Below are 18,930 nucleotides of genomic sequence, written 5' to 3' on the forward strand. Positions count from 1 at the left end.
AGGCTAAATGGAAGATGAGGCAGACAACAAAAATAACTCCCACCCAGGGCTTCATCTTTCTGGGGATCAAACAATCCTCCACCGAGGTGGGCCACAACCTACTTGAACAGAATGAAAAGTTGGACCTAATTTAGAACCAGAGCTCTAACACACAATAATTAAAACAACAGAAGCAAAATGCTTAGCAGGATTAATCAAGCAGATATATATGAGCTGCAGTCTAGCATGAGGAAATGTCTGCACACTCAGCACGGAGCAAACTTAGATGCATCACAAGTACATGAGTAATGAGACCAGATCCAGGGAGAGGAAGCTCCACACGCTTCCACTGATGAGGAGCACCATCAGTTATCGTGACATTTGGCATGAAACCGGATATCATGAACTCATACAACAGATTGGTGCGTTCCTTCTGCTCTTCTGAGAGGAAACTAATCCAGCTCCGGCTGTACAACACATAACGCCACATTACAATAGATCAGACACAGTGGAAATAGACTGCAGGGCACAGGAATCCTCTCATAAACATTGTTTAATCACACACAGAGAGCTGAAGGCGGAACGACCGGCACACACAAACTCGGCAAAGGTCCTGCTGTGGGCTCAGCTGAAACTATCTATCTGAATGAATCCCTCTGTCATCCTCATCGTCTCTCTCAGACATTCCCTCCCCACGCTCTTATACCCTCCAATCCCCTCCTCTCCTGGATGCAAAGTTTTCCATCTGCTCTCTGAATTACGGCCTGTGATCCCACAAAGATGGATATAAAGCAGTCCTTTCAGGAGGCTGATTTAAGCCCAGTCCCCACTGGCCTGTCATATTCTACCCACAGATGGTGACCTGGCTCCTGCAGGGAACACTTCCACTGGGTGGACCTGCTGCAACTCTGCGGGGCCAGGAAATCATCTCTGCATAATGCTAAAATTATTTTTTCACCAACACTGGTTCATTAAAAAAAAAAACATTGTGGGCTATTTTTTCCCTTCAACTTTGCTATATGTTTATTACAGTAAACACGTCTAATGGAGCCAAAATGTAAGAGCAGCAAAAAAAAAAGCACCAGGAGATGAATAATGCCACATTTGTGAGTAATGACACATTTCAATACTGAAAACATCTAATTTGATGCAGGAAGCATATTTAAATATTGCGGCTATAAAAATGACTTCATATTTGCAGTTTTATCCATGTAATGAATAAATTTGTCCTCTTTTGAGCAGCGCCTTCAAGTTTAATCTCATCTGTGTTTTCCTTATGTGTCTGCTGCATCTATCAGTGGCGTTGTACTTGTTGATGCAAAGCCCATTTATGGCTGCAAATAACGACTAGTTCTCTGAAAACAGTGAGTTAGATTATTTTTCTTGGTTAATCGCTTTGATTAAACAGCAGATGCTGGAAAAAAGTGAAAAGTTTCACCATTTAAACACATATTCTGGCTTGTTTTTCCTGTCCAGAGCAGCAGATCATTGTATGCCCTGCATGTTAAGGGCACAACATCTTCATGATTAAGACAAATTGGTGGCACTTTCACTCCTTTTCCTGAATCATTCAGGAGATTCTCTTTGCAGCAGCAGCCCCCCCCCATGCTTTATGCATATTATGCTTCCCCTTATTGCTACTAATGGTCAGACAGTTTAAACCCAAAAAAAAATGAGTCACAGCTTGCCACACTTGAACCAGGCAGTCTGGACTTCATGGCCCTTTTCATTTTGATCTAAGTGTTATTTTATTCACTCAAATGAGCAAAAAGAGATATTCTGCCTTAACTATAGATCAAACTGGGAAGTGAGTCATGAGACATAGGATAATTACAACACTCAGATGACAACTTTTGCTGCTAATAGAGGAGACAGATGGCAAGTGAACATCCGTACTATTCCCATGAAAGAAAACAGCGATGCTAAAGTGTCAGATTTGTGCTCCTTTTAGCCTGAGCAAATATGATGCAAGTGATTTTTTTTTCCCTTTAATCAACCACCCTGCAGTCGGTCTACTGCGGGGAAAGAATCTCCATATCTCACAGCTGTGAAGTGAGAGCCTTGGCCTACTGCAGCAGAAGCAACAGAAGCAGGCATGGTAAATATAGAGTGAGATCAAGTGAAAACGATGCGGTATTCCCAGTGGATTCAATATCTGCAATTGTTATTAAGCATGCACAGTGCTCTTAGCAGAGGAAGCACTAATCAGAGAAGTCGAAACTGCATTTCTGCTCCTTCATTTCTCCACCTACAGGATGTAGGCCGCTGAAGAAGCATGTAGCGAGGCAGGACAGGAGATAGAGAAGCCACAGCACCTGCCAGTGTTGACAATTAACAGCTAATGAGAAGGAAAAAGCTCTGATGGCAGGGTCTGCAACAGCCCAGTTAACAAATAGAAAGCCTGACAGCTTGTACATTTTTGTTGACAGACACTCACTCGCCGTTGCGTAGTGAAGCGTTGCTGTTCCATTCAGCTCTTTTAATTACCTGGGTGTGATTTAATCCATCATATGTCTCAGCCCATTCCTCTTAATGATCTGCTTCATTCAGCTCTTGACAATGCACATTCAGCTTGTACATATATTTTTTTTTCATTAGTTCATTTATTGCATAAAATACATACATCAGCCTATTTCTAATGACATATATTGAGGCAATCTCCTTCCTCAGACATTAATCACGGTTTAGATTGCTTAAGTGTAAATGTTATGAGCACAGCACTATTACCCCATCCGCCTGCTTTTATCTCCATAAGAGAGACATTACATTTAGATGCATGTAAGAGAAACAAGCCCAAGTCATCTCACCTTCCAGAGTGGGTTACCAAAATAAAGCTCTAGCAATGCACTGCATAAACGACACCATTCGGGGAATAATACTGTTTTTGAATTCATGAATCTACATGAATGTGACAAGAGCTGTGTCAGATTCCTGTTTAAAGGTATTGTGACATAATTTTTAACATGCTTTTAACACTATTAAAAGTCTTGGGCAACATCCCTCAAATGTGTCTAAAAGAGTGTAACAAGAAAAACTTCATTCTAGTAATCTTTTCCTGGCTTTTTATTACAGTGTTTTTTTGCGCTGTGAAAAATGCTTCCTTCCCCCCTTTCCTGTCAATCATTGCTCCGCTCCTCCTCCAAACCTCCTCCTCCTCCAGCCATACGCTCACAGCGGCGTCGGAGCGACAGGCGAAGCATGCACGGAAAAGCAGGAGGGCGAACCACAGCAAACAATCATAAAAATAAAGGCATGCAAGCAGCACTGTCCCCTTATCTTAAGTCCAGTCAGTGGCCGCGGGTCTTCTTAGCAGTTTTCCTCCGGTGATTAGAACAAAAGAGGCGTGTTAAGCCTCATTTATGGTTCCGCGTTAAATCGACGCAGAGCCTACGCCGTAGGGTTCAGCGTATGGTGCGCGTCGCCGCGTAACCCTACGCCGTAGGGTCTGCGTCGGTGTAACGCGGAACCATAAATCAGCCTTTATGGTGCGCTGGAGAGGAGAGGAGACAGGGAGCTGGGTGGAGGGGGCGGTGATTTAGCGGATCGTTACGTAACGATCCGCCACCAAACCACATGCGCCGTTTTTGCATAGTTATGCGGAAAATCCCAGAAAGCACACAATACACTGAATGTTAAAAGTTCGTTGTTTTTGGGGTGTAATTGATGTCAAGACACCCAACAAAACACAAAAAATCAAGAAAAATGTGTTTTTCATGTCACAATCCCTTTAAGGTATTTCTTTTCACCAGCTTATTTCTCAGGATGATTTGAACATAGGAAAGATTTATATTCAGTGAAAAAACGGTCTGCATAAATGATGATGTGGCAAAGAAAGTATCATTCTTATTCATTATCTCTAACAAAAAAACATCCACACACACTTCATCCACCACCAGCTTATCACAAGAGTAACACGAGGTTTATGAATAGCCTAAATGAGAGTAACTGTAAAACCCAACGGCAACTCGTAACATTTGAAATAAAAATTAAATAAATAAACAAAATCCAACAGATCTGAGAATGGCACCAAAAACTTCGCCACAATAAATGTTTCAATAATCCAAAATCGTGACAGAGATCCGAGCGGGGTGTGTTAGACCTGAATTATGGTCCCGCGTTAAATCGACGCAGAGCCTACGCCGTAGGGTACGACGTAGGTTCTGCGTTGTTGTAACGCGGAACCATAAATCAGCCTTAACTTTCAGCGCCTTGACTCCAGCACGGAGGAGCTGCAGGTCTGGGTGTCATCTCTGATCCCGTCCAGCCGTGCGGGGGTTTCACACGCTCCTGCCCGAAATATCGATTTAAATGTTGTGTCGGGGTTTCAATTTCTTTTTTTCTTTTTTCCCCCTTCTTCCCCCGCTGAAAACTGACTGACTGGCGCACAAAGTAGAACCTTATCGAGTCTACCTGGCGCAGTTATCGGGACGGTGTGGTTTAGGGAAATGGGAGCTTTTCTCGGCAAAGTCCTCATTTATAACCAACATTTTTCCTGCTCTGGGAAAGTTAAGGCTTCACTTCACAAAAGTAAAGTTAGTAAAGTTATAGAGGTAGTGTGTTGGGGGTGATTAAAAGAGAAATAAATGCCCTATTTGTAAGTCACGGGTGAAGGGCAAAAAGCCGCAGATCAACGCAGGTTGGGAAACAACGGTGGCCATAAAGTTGGCATCCTCGCACCGGCTTTCTTCTCAGTGAAGCTTCAAACATATGTAAAAAAAAAACTTCTTAACTGCGTTGAAGGAGATGGAGAAGTCCGCCAGTCTTACCTGTTGGCCCCTCAATGCCATCGGCGTAGATCTGAACAGTCAGAATCAGCAGGAAGGCGCAGGTGTTCATCGTGTACATGTTTTAGTCCACTTTACATGAGAAGACGAAGTCATTTCACTCAGTCCGTGCGGTCCGGGGAAAGCGGGATTAAAGTGGAGCCCATCTATTCCCCCCCAGTTCTGACTGGCTGGAGTTTCGGAGACACTGAGGGGAGACAGGGCAGAGCTAGTTCTGCAAACTGACGTCAGGGTAAACAGTTCAGGAGAGAGATTTTTCCCAAGCCCACTTTTCCTTCCCTTCCCTGCTCCTCCAGCGCGTTCAAAACATGAGCCGGGCGCCTCCAAGCGGCCAGAGCAGGGAATGACACGGTTGTTCAAGGCAAGGCAGGTTTATTTTTATAGCACAATTCAACACGAGTTCATTCAAAGTGCTTTACATCAACATTAAAAGACACAATTAAACAGTAAATAACAAATACACTGAAATAAAATGATAAGAAGAGAGGTATTAAGCACAAGTTAAGCCAAGAGAGGGCAAAACATGACCTCAGGGGAACAGCAATGTTTAAGACAACAGTAAGAACAAATACAAAGGGCAGATGTATATCCGTTTTAGGAGTAAAACTGTGGAACTCATTAGATAACGACCTTAAATTAGCAAACTCAATAAAAGCATACAAGATATTATTCAAAGCAAAGGTAATGGACACATATATAGAAGCACAATAAGCAAAACAAAGAAGAATGTACACATGCATGAGATGAAATGACAACCTAAATTGGTTTTGTCGGTTTCTTTAGCATCTTTTCACTTTCTGTTTTCAGAGCTATCATTATTATTATTATCATTATTATTACTATTACTATTATTACAGTTATTACAGCTATTATTATTATTCTTATTCTTATTTTTATTATTATTATTATTATTATTATTATTATTATTATTATTATTATTATTATTATTATTATTACTATTATTATTATTATTATTATTATTATTATTATTATTATTATTATTATTATTATTATTATTATTATTATTTGTGTAACCTCATGATACTTCATTTGTTCTTTTTTATATTCTATTATGTTAAAAGGTGGGCAAGATAAGCTTTATGCTTCAAGCTCAGACCTTTTTGGTCAAAATAATCACAATGTTGACCAAAGAAAAACCTGTGGATGTCTGTTATCTTGTTTGTTGATTTTTATGCTTGTGATTGACCGAAATAAATATTAACTAACTAACTAAGTTGTTAAAAAGTAAGGGCAGTAGAGTGCAGCAGGTAAGTATTTAATTTAAGAGTACCCTTCAGTAAACAGTAATGTTTTTAGGCCTGATTTAAAGGAGCTGACAGTTGGAGCAGACCTCAGGTCTACAGGAAGTTTGTTCCATGAGGAGCAGAATAACTGAACGCTGCCTCACCTTGCTTGGTTCTGGTTCTTGGAACACACAACAAACCAGATCCAGATGACCTAATTGGTCTGGGAGCTTCATAGGAACTAACAGATCAAGCATGTATTTTGGACCAAGACCATTCAGGTCTTTGTAAACCAGCAGTAAGATTTTAAACTCTATCCTTTGACTCACTGGAAGCCAGTGTAGTGATTTCAGGACCGGTGTCATATGGTCCAGTTTCCTGGTGTTTGTAAGGACTCTTGTTGTAGTCAAACCACGGTCAAGTACAACCCAGCAGCGTGTGTGTGTGTGGTGTGCATGTGCGCGTGTTCTCAGTAATGTATGCTGCATGTTTCATGTTTGTTAGAAAGTTTACCCTTTTTTCCCCTTTGTGCTCATTTTACTATAATTCAAACCAGCTTTTTTGTATGGAGCCAATTCACTTCAAAACCTATCTTGGGGCACTTTTCAGAGAAAGCAAACAAGCCCCATTTTCTCTAACATGCATACAGGCTCAACTTTGGGCTTTTATTCAGATTTTTCTTTGGGTTGTTATATTTGGTTTTGAAGGCCCAAGTACTGGAATACAATCAGACAATGATAGCAAAAGTATGAGTTGCCAAAGCCCAAGGGGTTTGAAGTCCTTATTTCAGACTCCCACATACTCATAAATGCATTCACTTCTGTTTGAAAGTAAAGGGGGGCAAAATGATCCAGGAAACAGTTGCAATACATTACATTTTTGGTATTCTTGTACCATTTTGTTGCTGGTAGATAATTATCAATTGACAGGTATGAAAAGCATTGTCATAAGCTCACTTGTCTGGCTGAGCCTAGCAAAGAGCCACCACAGCAGATGGCAAAGTTTGCCTCACTATGTTCACTTGGCTCATGCTGCCCCCCAAATCTTAAAATGTGAGAAGAAGAAAAAAAAAACCTGTTGTTCCTTCTGGCATCATACTTCTTAAAATGTTGGTGGCTCTCTTAAAGTATGTTGAATAATGCAAAGACTTAAGTCTTGACAATAGTCTCAAAAAGCTTGATTAAACATGTTCAATTATTTGTAAAATCGTATGCACAGCTTGAAAATGAATTAAACCAGTTCCAAGTAAGATGAGTCTTATAACCCTAAAAAGGGCTTAAGTGTTTATAAGTAATAGATGGATGGATACATCTTACATTCTCGCAGCACAAGCAGGTAAGCAGCTGGATATACTGACCCATATTTCTCCATATATTCATTATTTTCGTGTTCCTATTTCGATTTTTAAAGGTTCCAGGTGATCCTCTCAACTTACAGGTGGTCCTGTTTTAGAGTCAGTTTTAAATTGCATTTAATGTGCGATTAAAAGTAAACATATGGCACAGATGAGCCAGTGATTATGATGCATACATGCAAGCTTGTCTGGCATGTCACAGGGTGTGTAGTAGATAAGAAATTAACAGCCACTCTTACCACAAGTCTTCACTGGTATTTTTATTAGAGTTCTACATGATTGCATTTTATTCATCTTTCAAATTAAACACCGTGCACAAGAGTTGGTGTCACAGCAAGACTGCCCCAATATGAAACACGGTACAGTTGACACATTATCTGTTGCTCCAGGATTCAGCTGGATCCAAAAATGCCATCATGCAGGCAATTCATCATTCAATTTGTTGCGGTGTGTGGACATTAAAGCTGTGTATTAAATTACGAGTGGCCAAAGAGATGCATCTAACACTGCCGACATCAGCCCTCTCTGCAGGCTCTAATGCTGTTAACGCTGAATGACAGATGAATGATGCACTGTGCACCAAATTACTTAATTTAACAAAAGTGCCACAACATATGTCAAGATGACACCTGTAATTACACCTGCATGATGCACGGAAGACGTTTTAGACTCTGATATTCAAGTCAAAGGGTACCAATTTATTAACACAAAGACGGCACTTTGACTTGAGCATATTTAACGGCACAACACTTTAATTTGCAATAACAGGATGTTAGAAAATAACGCTTAATTCCAACAGCAGGACAGGTGTTGGCAGAGATGTTGAGAACTGCTCTGTTATGATAGTCATTTTATCAGCTGCCACTCATATGAGCCCTAACAAATAACTACATCTGCACAGGCAGTGTTGTGCACGCCTTTATAATTGCATGTCATCGCAGTTGTGAGAGAAGTTGTCAAACGCAACCCATCACTGTAGATCACACGGTCTCGGCACGCAGCACAGACCTTAACAAGAGCAGCAAATCACAGCTGCAGGGAACCTGGTTGGACGTGATGTCATGTCATTAAAAAGAGAAAAAAAAAAGACAGTGACCGACGTCTGTGATCATTATGCCAGTGGAAATCTGACATGACTGAAAGATGAACCCGGAGAGAAGAAGGGCAACTTTTCCTGATGAATTTGTGCGTCAGCTTCTCGTTTAGGAAACGAAGAATTTACAACACAGAGTGACACAGTTTGAATAATTAGCTGATCCAAAGATGATGAGATAGATTAATGAAACCCATCAGATTAAAACCAACAACTTCAAACAAATCGACTGTTGTGCGTAATTTATTGGCTCCCCGCACTGATCCCTCTTCCTGTCTGTGCTGTCAGTGGGACTACCGGCATCTTGTCATCATAGCCAAGATTGAAAGAATCAATAAACTGAGCAGAGTGAAGACAAATATTGCATCTGGTTTTAATCTAAACTGTAATTTAATATCTATTGAGGCTGTTCTCAACTTTCAGTGCCTTTTTTGAGTCACTTTTTTGATGTTTATAACATATATTCCCATTTATATTTCTATGAAATGACAGGTAAGGATGTAACATATGTGATTCTGTATAGCACACGTTAATATAAAGTGTCCTGCAAAGCAACAACACGGACACTTTATATCTTATTTTTGCTAACTGAATTCAATATTGAATCTATTCTTTAGGTAGTGAGCGTCTGGTGCATAGATCTAAGGCTTGTGTCAAGCACCATTAGGTAAGAGGCTTAAAATCAAGCCTCCGTGAGAAAGAATACAATATATAAAACCCAAACCGCTTCATGTAAGATTTTAAACTGAATCCACAGAATAAATATTTTAAATCAAAGTTTTGGGGCAAAAAAAAATCAGATACTCTTAGAAAAGAATATGTGCTCTGTTCTGTCAAACCTACTAGATGAGAGAAAACTCTGTGCTTCAAGGTTGCAACTAACGATTATTCAAATGACGATCTTTATTTCCTCAGTTAATATTAAAACAGAGTTTCATCAGCTACTCAGCTCGGCTCCGTTATGCTTTTAGCTGAATGTGCAAAATCATCTTTTTGTCATCTGCAAGCTCAACTCAGGAAAAATTGCTTGCTCGTAACGCTGCTGCCTGAATTACAACTCCACTGACCCCTGTTTATACACCAGCCAGTCACAACATTTAAACCACTGCCAGGGAAGGTCAACAACCTCATTACAATCCCACCTTCTTCTGGGAATTACTTAGATCCAAGGGTTTGTGCGAATATTACTTTGGCATGTACCACCTCCTTAAATACAGATACAAATCACCATGACAGCAGCCTCCCGCAGTAGAACACACCCTGAAAACATATAGTTTCACAAAGTAATTCTAATTCTTATCTCCTCACCTCTTGCTCATCCCTTCAATTAGTTCCAGAGAATCCTCCTGTTTCACTTGCTTTTCCTTTTCTCTGATGGCTTTCTCTTAATTATACTATTCTGAGTGCGTTTTGTGCCATTTTTTGCCTCCAACTCCTCGCTTCTAATTTGCGAGTCTTGCAGAAACTTTACTGTCCTCTCTCCAATCTTTTTGTGCATCCCTGCTGTGTCCTCTTCTCCCAGCTGATTCCCAATTTTGCTGATGTTCAGCTCCTCTGTGAAGAGCTGAGCGTGAGATGCAGAATAACCAGTAACAGAGAGCGGATGGATCACCGTCGACAACAGCTGGTTCTGGTTACAGCTGTTCATCTGGCTCTGATGATGATATCCAACATGTTCTAAGGATGAAATTTGATCAGATCTGTTTCTATTGCAAGTTCGCTTCCCCTCGCCTTCCAAGATGTCATCCAGCGCTGTAGGCAGACAAGATGTTAGTCATTATAATCCAATCGGACATTGCTGTGTGAACGGTGTTGGCTTTGGCAGCTTTCTCACCATAAACACTGTTTTGGGTTTTGCTCTCTTTAGTCTGACTGCGTCTCATGTCCACAGCTTGTTTCACTGAATCCAAGAGCCCAAACATCTCACATAAGGAGTGAAGAATCAGGGCGTCTGACAAAACAAGACAATCAAAACCAAGGACCAAATGGAAAGATTAATACGTGTCTTCATTCGTTTGTCCACCATAAGTTCAGAAACCACTTTCTGTCATCCATTTCCTTCTTTAAATGTCTTTAGAGCTGAAATCTCTAAACAGCAATCCTTTTAAACATTATATTTTCATTCTACAACCATCCTATACTAAAATCAACAGTGGCGTTTTCTCACGATGGAGCGGTAACAAAAGTCTTTCTGCAGGAACGTACCTGTCTCCTGCAGGTTGGCCTTCTTGCCGCGAAGCTCCACTCCTTGAAAGGTAGTTAGAAGTTCAGTCTGGAGGCTGGAAAGGACCTCCCCCATCAGCCCAGAGTCTGCCACAGCCCTCCACAGACCAAGCACTCCATCTAGAAGAGGTAAGTGAAAGATGGGAATCACAGGTTTGATGTGTGGGGCTGGCAGGGGAATAAAAAAACAACCCAGAATTGAGTAAAACAGTCAATTTAAATAAGAAATCTGAAATCAAAAAAGGTGGAGAGGGGGAGCAAGGAGATGTCTAGGGGTTGAGACTTGAAGAGAGCTGCAGCACTAAAAGATTTAGAAAGAGAAAAGGAAAACGTGGTATTTTAATGATATAAGGAAATAAAGGAAGTGGGAGAGCGGATGTTAGAGAGAGGAAGGAGTAGGGAGAGGGTTAGGTAAGAGGTGCTCTCAGAGGAGAGAAAAAAGGGATAGGACAGAATTGAAGGAGAAAGAAAAAGGACCAAACTGAAGAGAAACAGAAGTGATGAAGCATCAGAGGTTCTCCATATCGGCATCTGACAAGCATGCAAATATGTTTTCTCAAGATAAATAAAATATGTTCTGTGAAAGCATCCCATTTACACTTATCTGAAGTTGAATTATTTTTTTCTTCTATGTCAGGAATACGCAGTATTGTACAGAAACACAAGTCTATAAACTGAAGAGCAGAGCTATAAGCTGCTGTGAATTATCGATCCTCTCCAAGCCCCAAAATAAGCAGAAAGCACAAGTGCACAGAGACGCTGCAATCTGCCACTCACAAGATCACTGCAGGGCATTTCTACGAACTGAGGTCCACCTGGAACAATGCCGACTCAGGTCACCTTTAAAAGCCCTTAAATCAAAGCCCAGAAGCAGTCACACCTGGAAATGTCAGCTGCTGTCGGACGCTACATAAAGGGACACAACTCTCTGCCTGCCCTTGGTCAGCAGCTTTTTAAGGTCAATCTGCAGGAAAAGCAGAACGCTCGCGACTGCAAATTTAGAAGTTCACGGCTCGCTGTGTCAGAGGGGTCACAGATGACGGCTGGACTGCAGGAAGACTCCTGTGAGATCTTCAAAGTAAATTCCCTTGAAAAGTGCAGGAGCCTCACGAGTGACGTGTTTGAACTTACTGAAAGTCAAAAATGTACAAATTTACAAACAGAACATTAGCATTTCATATACGCTCAATCACTCCAGGGCTTAAACTCTGTGGCGTTTCCTTAAATAGTCACAGTAAGTACTGGTTAGAAGCAGGTGGCACCAGTGTTACATTTCAGAAAAAATGACTGTCTGAGGACAGATTTGTTTGTTTTTGTTTTCACATATACCTCATACACATATATTTACCAGTCATGTCAACCCTTTTCCTCTTGGCACGAAGTCCATTAGCTGTTGTGGCCTTTAGAGGCTGCGGTGGACCATCGCTCCTCTCTGCCGTTGCACTAAACCTATCCTTCAAAGCTCCCTCTACCTCCTCTGAATTATGAACATCTCCTGAAAATGCAACAAAGAAGACAAAGCCAGTAAATAAATTGGAAAAAAACGTGTCATAAGAACACAGAGCAAGCAGATGGAAGATCATTTAAAAGTAATTCTCTTCATTTCATCCAAGTTCTCATACGATTTCCAAGCAGCTTCAACGGTTTTCAGTCTGTCATCACAACATCAGTTCAACCATATGTGGGGAAAAAAACAGCAAACTGCAAATGCCAACTACCTGTCGAGGGAGGCACCTGTCCCCCACTAGGGTCGAGAGCCAAGCACGACAAGCCCGGCTGCATCAAGGTCCCCGGAGGAGGCCATGTGTTGTTGATCACATCAAATTTAGTGCTGCGGCAGGTGTTGTTGCACACAGAGTCGTGCTGGTAGAAATCTATTTGCCCAGAGTCCATCATTTTCCTGCGATGGGGACAAACAGGTTACAATAACCATGCAAATTATCAGTGAAAATAGCTTTGCTGAGGGGTATTAGGTGTGAATTTCCTGAACAATCTCTATAGATTCTTGCTGGTTTGCTTGACAGAGTGTGTTGATCTTGCCTCAGGAGGACTACAGATCAAAAGAAAAGATACTGCCTGCTGAGTTTTGAGTGTTGCCTCATAGTAACACCAACAACAAGTGCAAACATGATAAAGAGGACAGACGTATCACTTGGCACCTTACATGTGAGCTATTTGATCCTGCTATCATCATATTTCTGCGTACCCGCTACCTCTGGAATGCAGTGGAGAACAGACACTAACAGACAGACATGCAGCTGCAATTTACACAAGCAAGAGACACTATAAGTGCCTCACTGAAAGAGACTAGCACAAGGGATTTATACCCCAACACAACAGATTCACCACAAAGGCCATTGCAGTTAACAGACGCAAAGATGTTTATTTAATGCCTCCTAAGATTACCTGAGCATAACCCCTCCCAGTCTGATGGCCCTCTTCCAGTCCTTTAAAGTGGCTTTGCCTGCCAGGTGTACAAACTGCTTTGGGCTGATGAGCTGGTCATTAAACTATAAAAAAAATAAAAGAGGACAATGCACAGTAAAGCAGCTGGTTACGCTGTGCGATAACATCCGGACTTTTCTAGTTCTCTTAAAACATTATAAGTAAAAACTTGACACAAAACAACATCATCAAATCTGAATGTTAAATGCATTCACCAAAAAAAAAGTAACAAATATGTAAATAATGTGTTTTTTGGTGTGTGCATGCATGTGCAATCTGTGCAAATTGTACAGGATAAATATACATCCACATACTTTGTCACCTGTGAATAAAGGTATTGACCTGTTCCGGGTATAACACTTCTTTAGCGTTTGCCCAGTGGCAGAAATGTAAAAAGGTAATGTTTGCAATGTGTAGAGTCTGTGATGATGCCACATGCTCTCCTGATAACTGTGTGGAGATAAATGTTCTGAACTAAGGGGCACGCTGTCCCTGGAAGGAGCTGTGCATTTTTATCACTCGCCAGAGAGCCTTCCTGTCCTGCAGACAGGAAGGCTCTCCCCACCAGACTTCTCCTGAGAGTCGAGTCGGTGCTGGGAATACTTAATAAGAGGCTCATCTTGGGAGAAAAATACAAAGTTTATGAAATAAACTTTTTCTCACAATACAATAAAGTTAAAACCTCACAAACACAATAAAGTGTTTTGTGTTTGTAGCAGTTATTATTAGTTTGATTATTTACTCTCTATATGCTTCCTTTAGGCAATAATGTCGGAAATTATGACATTAATTTCTGCTGACGACACTCAGCTCTATTATTCTATGAAGTCCCACGACACAGCAGGCCTGCAACAGAGATATTAAAGTATGGATGACTCATAAGTTTCTACTCCGAAATGCAAGTAAAACTGAAGTCACTATCTTCAGGCCCTAAACACCTCAGATATTCAATATTGAATGATTTGATCACTCTTGGTGGCACTGGGTTACTACTGTCAGGAACCTTGGAATCATTTTTGACCAGGATCTGTCAATGAAATGCAAATCCAGAGTGCCTTCTTTCCATTTGCAAAATATTTAAAAACTCACGAGCATCGTTTTCCAATCTGATGCAGAAAAACTGCCATTTGTCCAAATAATTCCCTGAAAATGCTTGAGTTGATCCCAAACACTGCTGCTGTAGTTCTGACTGGTACAGCCAAGCTAAATCAAATCTTTACCAGCTGTAGTTTATGCAGCTGCATATGGCTGCATTTATTACCTGTTCGATTTTGAACAAATTTCAGAGTTCTCCTTAAGACATATAATGCCCTAAATGGCCTTGCTCCATATTATCTTAAAGACCCCACTGTTTCATTTCAACCTACTTGAGAACTGAACTCTCGGTCAGCTGGTTTATTCATAGTTCCTAGAATGTCCATGTCCAGATACCAGAGAGCTTTTATTTTTCAAGCTTTTCTCCAGTGGAACTGGACGCTGATTTTTAGTACCAACACTGATCCCTTCTCCGCTTTTAAGTCTAAACTTTAAACCTTCTTTGTTGAAAGAGCCAAATATTGAATCACTGATGTCACTCTCTGCTTTTTACTATACATTGCTCTTAATTCAATTCTCATACTTACTTTTATGATTTATTTTGAGCGTTAATTATTTCATTACGTCTTAATCAAATGAAATATATCAACTTACTTTGACACATCTGACATTGATGCCAGGACACACAAACTTCTTAAACAACAGCACTGCCCTGCTGTTTCCACAAGTGATGGGGTAGCCATACTCGATCTCTTCTCCCTTGGATATCCTGTTGTCTAAGCATCACAGAACAAGGAAGTGTGACCACCTGCAGAGTCTATGCAATGTGCAATTACAAGAATACCTCCAATAATGACAGTGAGATTTATTAAGTTTACATGTGCAGCCCAGGGGGTTTATTGATATTCTATATGTATATGTGTTACATTTAAAATGTACAAGATGTTATTTGTTTTACATATTCATTTTAGGGTGGTAAAATCTCTCGACTTACTTTGTGGAGTCTCGATGGTGAAGTCTGAGGCTCCACTCTCAGGAGTGTCATAGTTTATCCTGTAGGGGGCGACAGATTCTCACATGTAAAAGATTATTCAGTACATTTTAGCAATTGTTTGCTTTCCAGCCGTCACCCCATTTTTGCAATTTTCTTTTGCTCCATATGAACTAATATTGTAGCCTTCAAACTTCAAACAAAAGGAGTGTAAAGTGTCAATGTCCAGGGATTTCCTTAATAGGAACATGACAAAAAGCAACAGACATCAAACAATGCATCTACTTCTCTTTCAATAATAGAGATCTTGTTACCCATGTAGGTGCAGTATGACTTGAGTCGTGTGGTTGTTGCCACTGCATTCCCCCTCCTCTTCCTTCACCTTCATCAGCTGCCCTGAAGATACAGTGACCTCAGCTCCAGCCATCATCGCTCCCAGAACCACTACACACAGAGAGGACAAGGAAGGCATGTACAAATCCATTTCAGGCATGCATGCAGTTGTGTCTTGTTAATACATGCACAAGTCAATGAAAACCTCCCCCAACTCACTTTTCTAGCATGCAACTGTCAGAAATTAAAAGCCCCTAAAAATTAAACCCCTAAAAAAAGGGCTTAAAATTACAAAAAAATAAAAATCATCTTGCACATTAGGCATCCTGGATCGCTGTAGAGAATGCATGCGGATGATGGATACCTATAGCTTCAAATAAAAAGAGTTATTGGGCCTGAAAAAGAGTGAAAGACTAAACATCCCACCATGTTTCCAAATGTGGGATGCTTCACCATATGTTAGTAAAGACAGAATTCAGTGACTGAGAAAGATTTTGTTTTATAGATCATTATTTTGATATTAATGACAAAAACATGACTGACAGAGAAAGGTGTGCACTGCTGAAAAGAAATAAAAGGCATCTGATGCAAAATGTTACCAGCAACTAAATTAGCTGACACAACCACACAGAAATCAGCTGTGAATAGCCTTCCTTTTTGGGCTAACAGGCAGTGTTACATTAAAAACCAGCAACATGTGTGATGAGAATCACTGTGTGGGCTCAGGAGCACTCAGAAATGTCATCGAAGTGATGTAAGCTCTTCGGTGCATCCACAAAAAGAAGTTAAAGTGTCATTGTGCACAAAGAAGGACAGTATTTGTGATGATACAGCTGCCCATTAGTGCCTCAATGCATGGGTAACTTGCAAAAATATGTCTGCATCACCAAATTTGTCCCTCACCAGCATCTTCATTAGGGAAGGCCTGGCTTAGACAAGGCGATCTGGATGCTGCCATTCAGTGGCCTCTTTTTTAGAATCAAACATGGCTTGTTTCAGCAAAGCTATCCAGAACCACAATATATTACAACTGTATTATAAACTCATTATAAAAGTTGTTGAACTAAACTGACCTGCTAGCAGTCTAGATATATCAACATTTTTAAAAAAAAGTGATAAATATTCTTAAGTTCTTTTGACCATTTTTATGTGGTCATTCACAGTGGCCATATTTGTAATAATATCATAAATGGTACCAGTTTACAGATAAAATAAGTTGTCTTTAACCTATTTTTAAAGGAAATGTAGTATTTCAAAGAATTTAAAGATCTTGTAAATACTTTGCAATGTGATGTAAACTCTTCCAGTTCAGTCCGTCCTTTTCATAAAATCCTTACACTCTTAATAAGCAAGAAACTGGTGTAAAAGTATAATTTAAACAATATACAAACAATACATAATTATTCCAGAGTAGAGAAACGCAGCAGGCTGCAATGTGAACCTGTGAAAATCCTGTTGCAATAGACTGATAACAGACTTTTAAGTAGTAGTCTGCGTGGGATCAGCAGGTCCTCGGAGGACAGTTGCGTGCTTTCATCGTCCTCTTTCAGACTGACGTCTGCTGGCACGAGCAGCGCACCCCACATTTCAACGCCCGGGGGCGCGCTGCTGTTTCCAAACTCTAATATATTGAAAAAAAAACACCCGGACCTCGGTTAAACGCTCTGCTTTTAGTGAATATAGTTTTACTCACCGTTTTAAAGCGGGATGCGGGTCATGTTTGTCCGTTTGTGAGAGGGAAGCAGAGCTGCGCGGAGCCGCCTCGCCACGCTTCCTGCAGTGCAGCCAGCATTTGCCTGAGAAGCATCTGTCTCGCAGTCACGAGAAGCGCTGCGTTGGCACGCGATGGGTAAATCGGTCAAACTGCTCTAATGAGGCTGCTTTAAGCGCCTCTGAGGGCCCGCGGTGCCCAGCCCGGGAGGTTTCACCCTACAAACATCTTCTATCACATCTTTAAATAATCTCCTGTGGTTCAGTGTCTATGTCCACGCTGTGGTTTAACTTGTTTTGGGGGCTTTACGTCATGCTGGCACTGCCATTTGAAGCGGCCACTTGTGTATAAAGTGGCCGCATTTTGTGTTTTTGTTGTTGGGTTGCCCGTGTTTCGCCAGTAGATGTCATGTTCAGCACTTGTTGGGAGCAGAACTGTACATAGTATAGGCATATGTATTGTCGGCAGGGGACACACAAACAGCACGTTTTAAAGTGCTAATTCCTGTCATTTTAGTTGTAGGTGCACACACGTGGCTGAATATACTTAAATAAAGCCTTTGTTGACTGTTATAAACATTAAGGATATCAGCTGGCCAAAGGCCCGCTGTTCTGCCAATTTCTGCTACCTGGTTCTGCGCATGCGCACAGTCGATTTTCAAAGTTTGCATCATTTCTTGCACGATGTAAAATTGATAATATGGTTTATTTGTTTATTTGTTTATTAAAAAGGATCCCCATTAGTCTTCACCATGGGAAGACTATTCTTCCAGGGGTCCACACATAGACATGCAAAAGATGACAATAATCCAACTCAAAAAGGGTGAAAAACATTCACTACAATTCCTGAAATAATAAATTGAACCAAAAATAAAAGATTAAGTAAACAACCATCCACATCTTAAGTAGCAATATTTGCTACTATCACCAGATCTGTTCCACTTTTGAGCAAAATAGTTTGCAACGACTTTATAATTTATAATATACCCATATATATGGGATGTTGAGTATTTGATCCCTCAAAATACACTACCCATGACATGAATTGCATTACACTTTGTGAACATTATATGATAAAGAGAAATTAAAAAAAACTATTCTATTGCTTTATTTGATATTCATTCAGTCATTCGCCTTTATTTAACCAGGCAGGTCATTAAGAACATTCTTATTTACAATGACGGCCTGGCAAGAGACAAGGACCACTTGGGGGGGAAAGAAGGGGGTTAGAAATAGAAATAGAAATAGAAATAGAAATAGAAAGCCTTTATTATCATTATACTGGTACAATGAGATTAGGCAGCAGCTCCGTAAAAGTGCACACATGCAAATACTATGTAAACAAGTACTGTAAACAACAAAATGAAAAACAGGAAACATAAATATATATATACACTATAAAAAAGAGTGAATGGGAGGATAAAAATGTACATGAATGAGTTGAAGAATATTGCACTTGAAAAGATGGAAGAGTATTGCACATAGATAAGTAAGGAATATTGGAACATTATGGATAGAAGAACAGTATGAACAGTAAGAGGTAGTTTACTGGTTAAGAAGGTACACAGCTTTGAGGAAGAAGCTGTCCCTGAGTCTAGGGAGTAAGGGACAGGGAGTAAAACACAGTAAAATTGTATCTCTGCAAAGGTAGAAAACCATTAGGTAGCATTTTTTTTTTGGCAAAGCAGCAGAAATTGGCAGAACACCAGTTTAATGAATCTCTGTTAACTATTATAAAC

General features: G+C 40.4%; 2 protein-coding genes across 6 annotated transcripts in view; both read right to left on the bottom strand.

Moving 5' to 3' along the window:
* The window catches only part of LOC133427993 (receptor-type tyrosine-protein phosphatase U), a 204,346-nt gene extending 199,374 nt beyond the window's left edge, over positions 1–4,972 (bottom strand). For all 4 annotated transcript variants that reach the window (XM_061716517.1, XM_061716516.1, XM_061716515.1 and 1 more), the window contains exon 1: positions 4,746–4,972. In XM_061716517.1, the coding sequence (XP_061572501.1) occupies positions 4,746–4,824 (79 nt within the window). In that variant the 5' untranslated portion in view covers positions 4,825–4,972. The remainder of the gene's footprint in view (positions 1–4,745) is intronic.
* A 2,675-nt stretch (positions 4,973–7,647) lies between these two features.
* On the bottom strand, positions 7,648–17,420 carry LOC133440955 (glucocorticoid modulatory element-binding protein 1-like). 2 transcript variants are annotated; one of them, XM_061718302.1, is made up of 11 exons: positions 17,175–17,420; positions 15,463–15,592; positions 15,152–15,210; positions 14,812–14,933; positions 13,084–13,187; positions 12,396–12,577; positions 12,026–12,172; positions 10,660–10,797; positions 10,289–10,405; positions 9,763–10,206; positions 7,648–8,558 (listed from the first exon to the last, which is right to left on the bottom strand). In XM_061718302.1, the coding sequence occupies exons 2-10, from the start codon at positions 15,576–15,578 to the stop codon at positions 9,806–9,808; spliced, it is 1,386 nt and encodes a 461-aa protein (XP_061574286.1). In that variant the 5' UTR covers positions 15,579–15,592; positions 17,175–17,420; the 3' UTR covers positions 7,648–8,558; positions 9,763–9,805. The 2 variants fall into 2 exon arrangements, with proteins under 2 accessions (XP_061574286.1, XP_061574285.1); XM_061718301.1 differs by having other exon boundaries at positions 7,648–10,206.
* Between the last annotated feature and the right edge of the window lie 1,510 nt (positions 17,421–18,930).

This window comes from Cololabis saira, chromosome 3, assembly GCF_033807715.1.
Source record: "Cololabis saira isolate AMF1-May2022 chromosome 3, fColSai1.1, whole genome shotgun sequence".
NCBI lineage: Eukaryota > Metazoa > Chordata > Actinopteri > Beloniformes > Belonidae > Cololabis > Cololabis saira.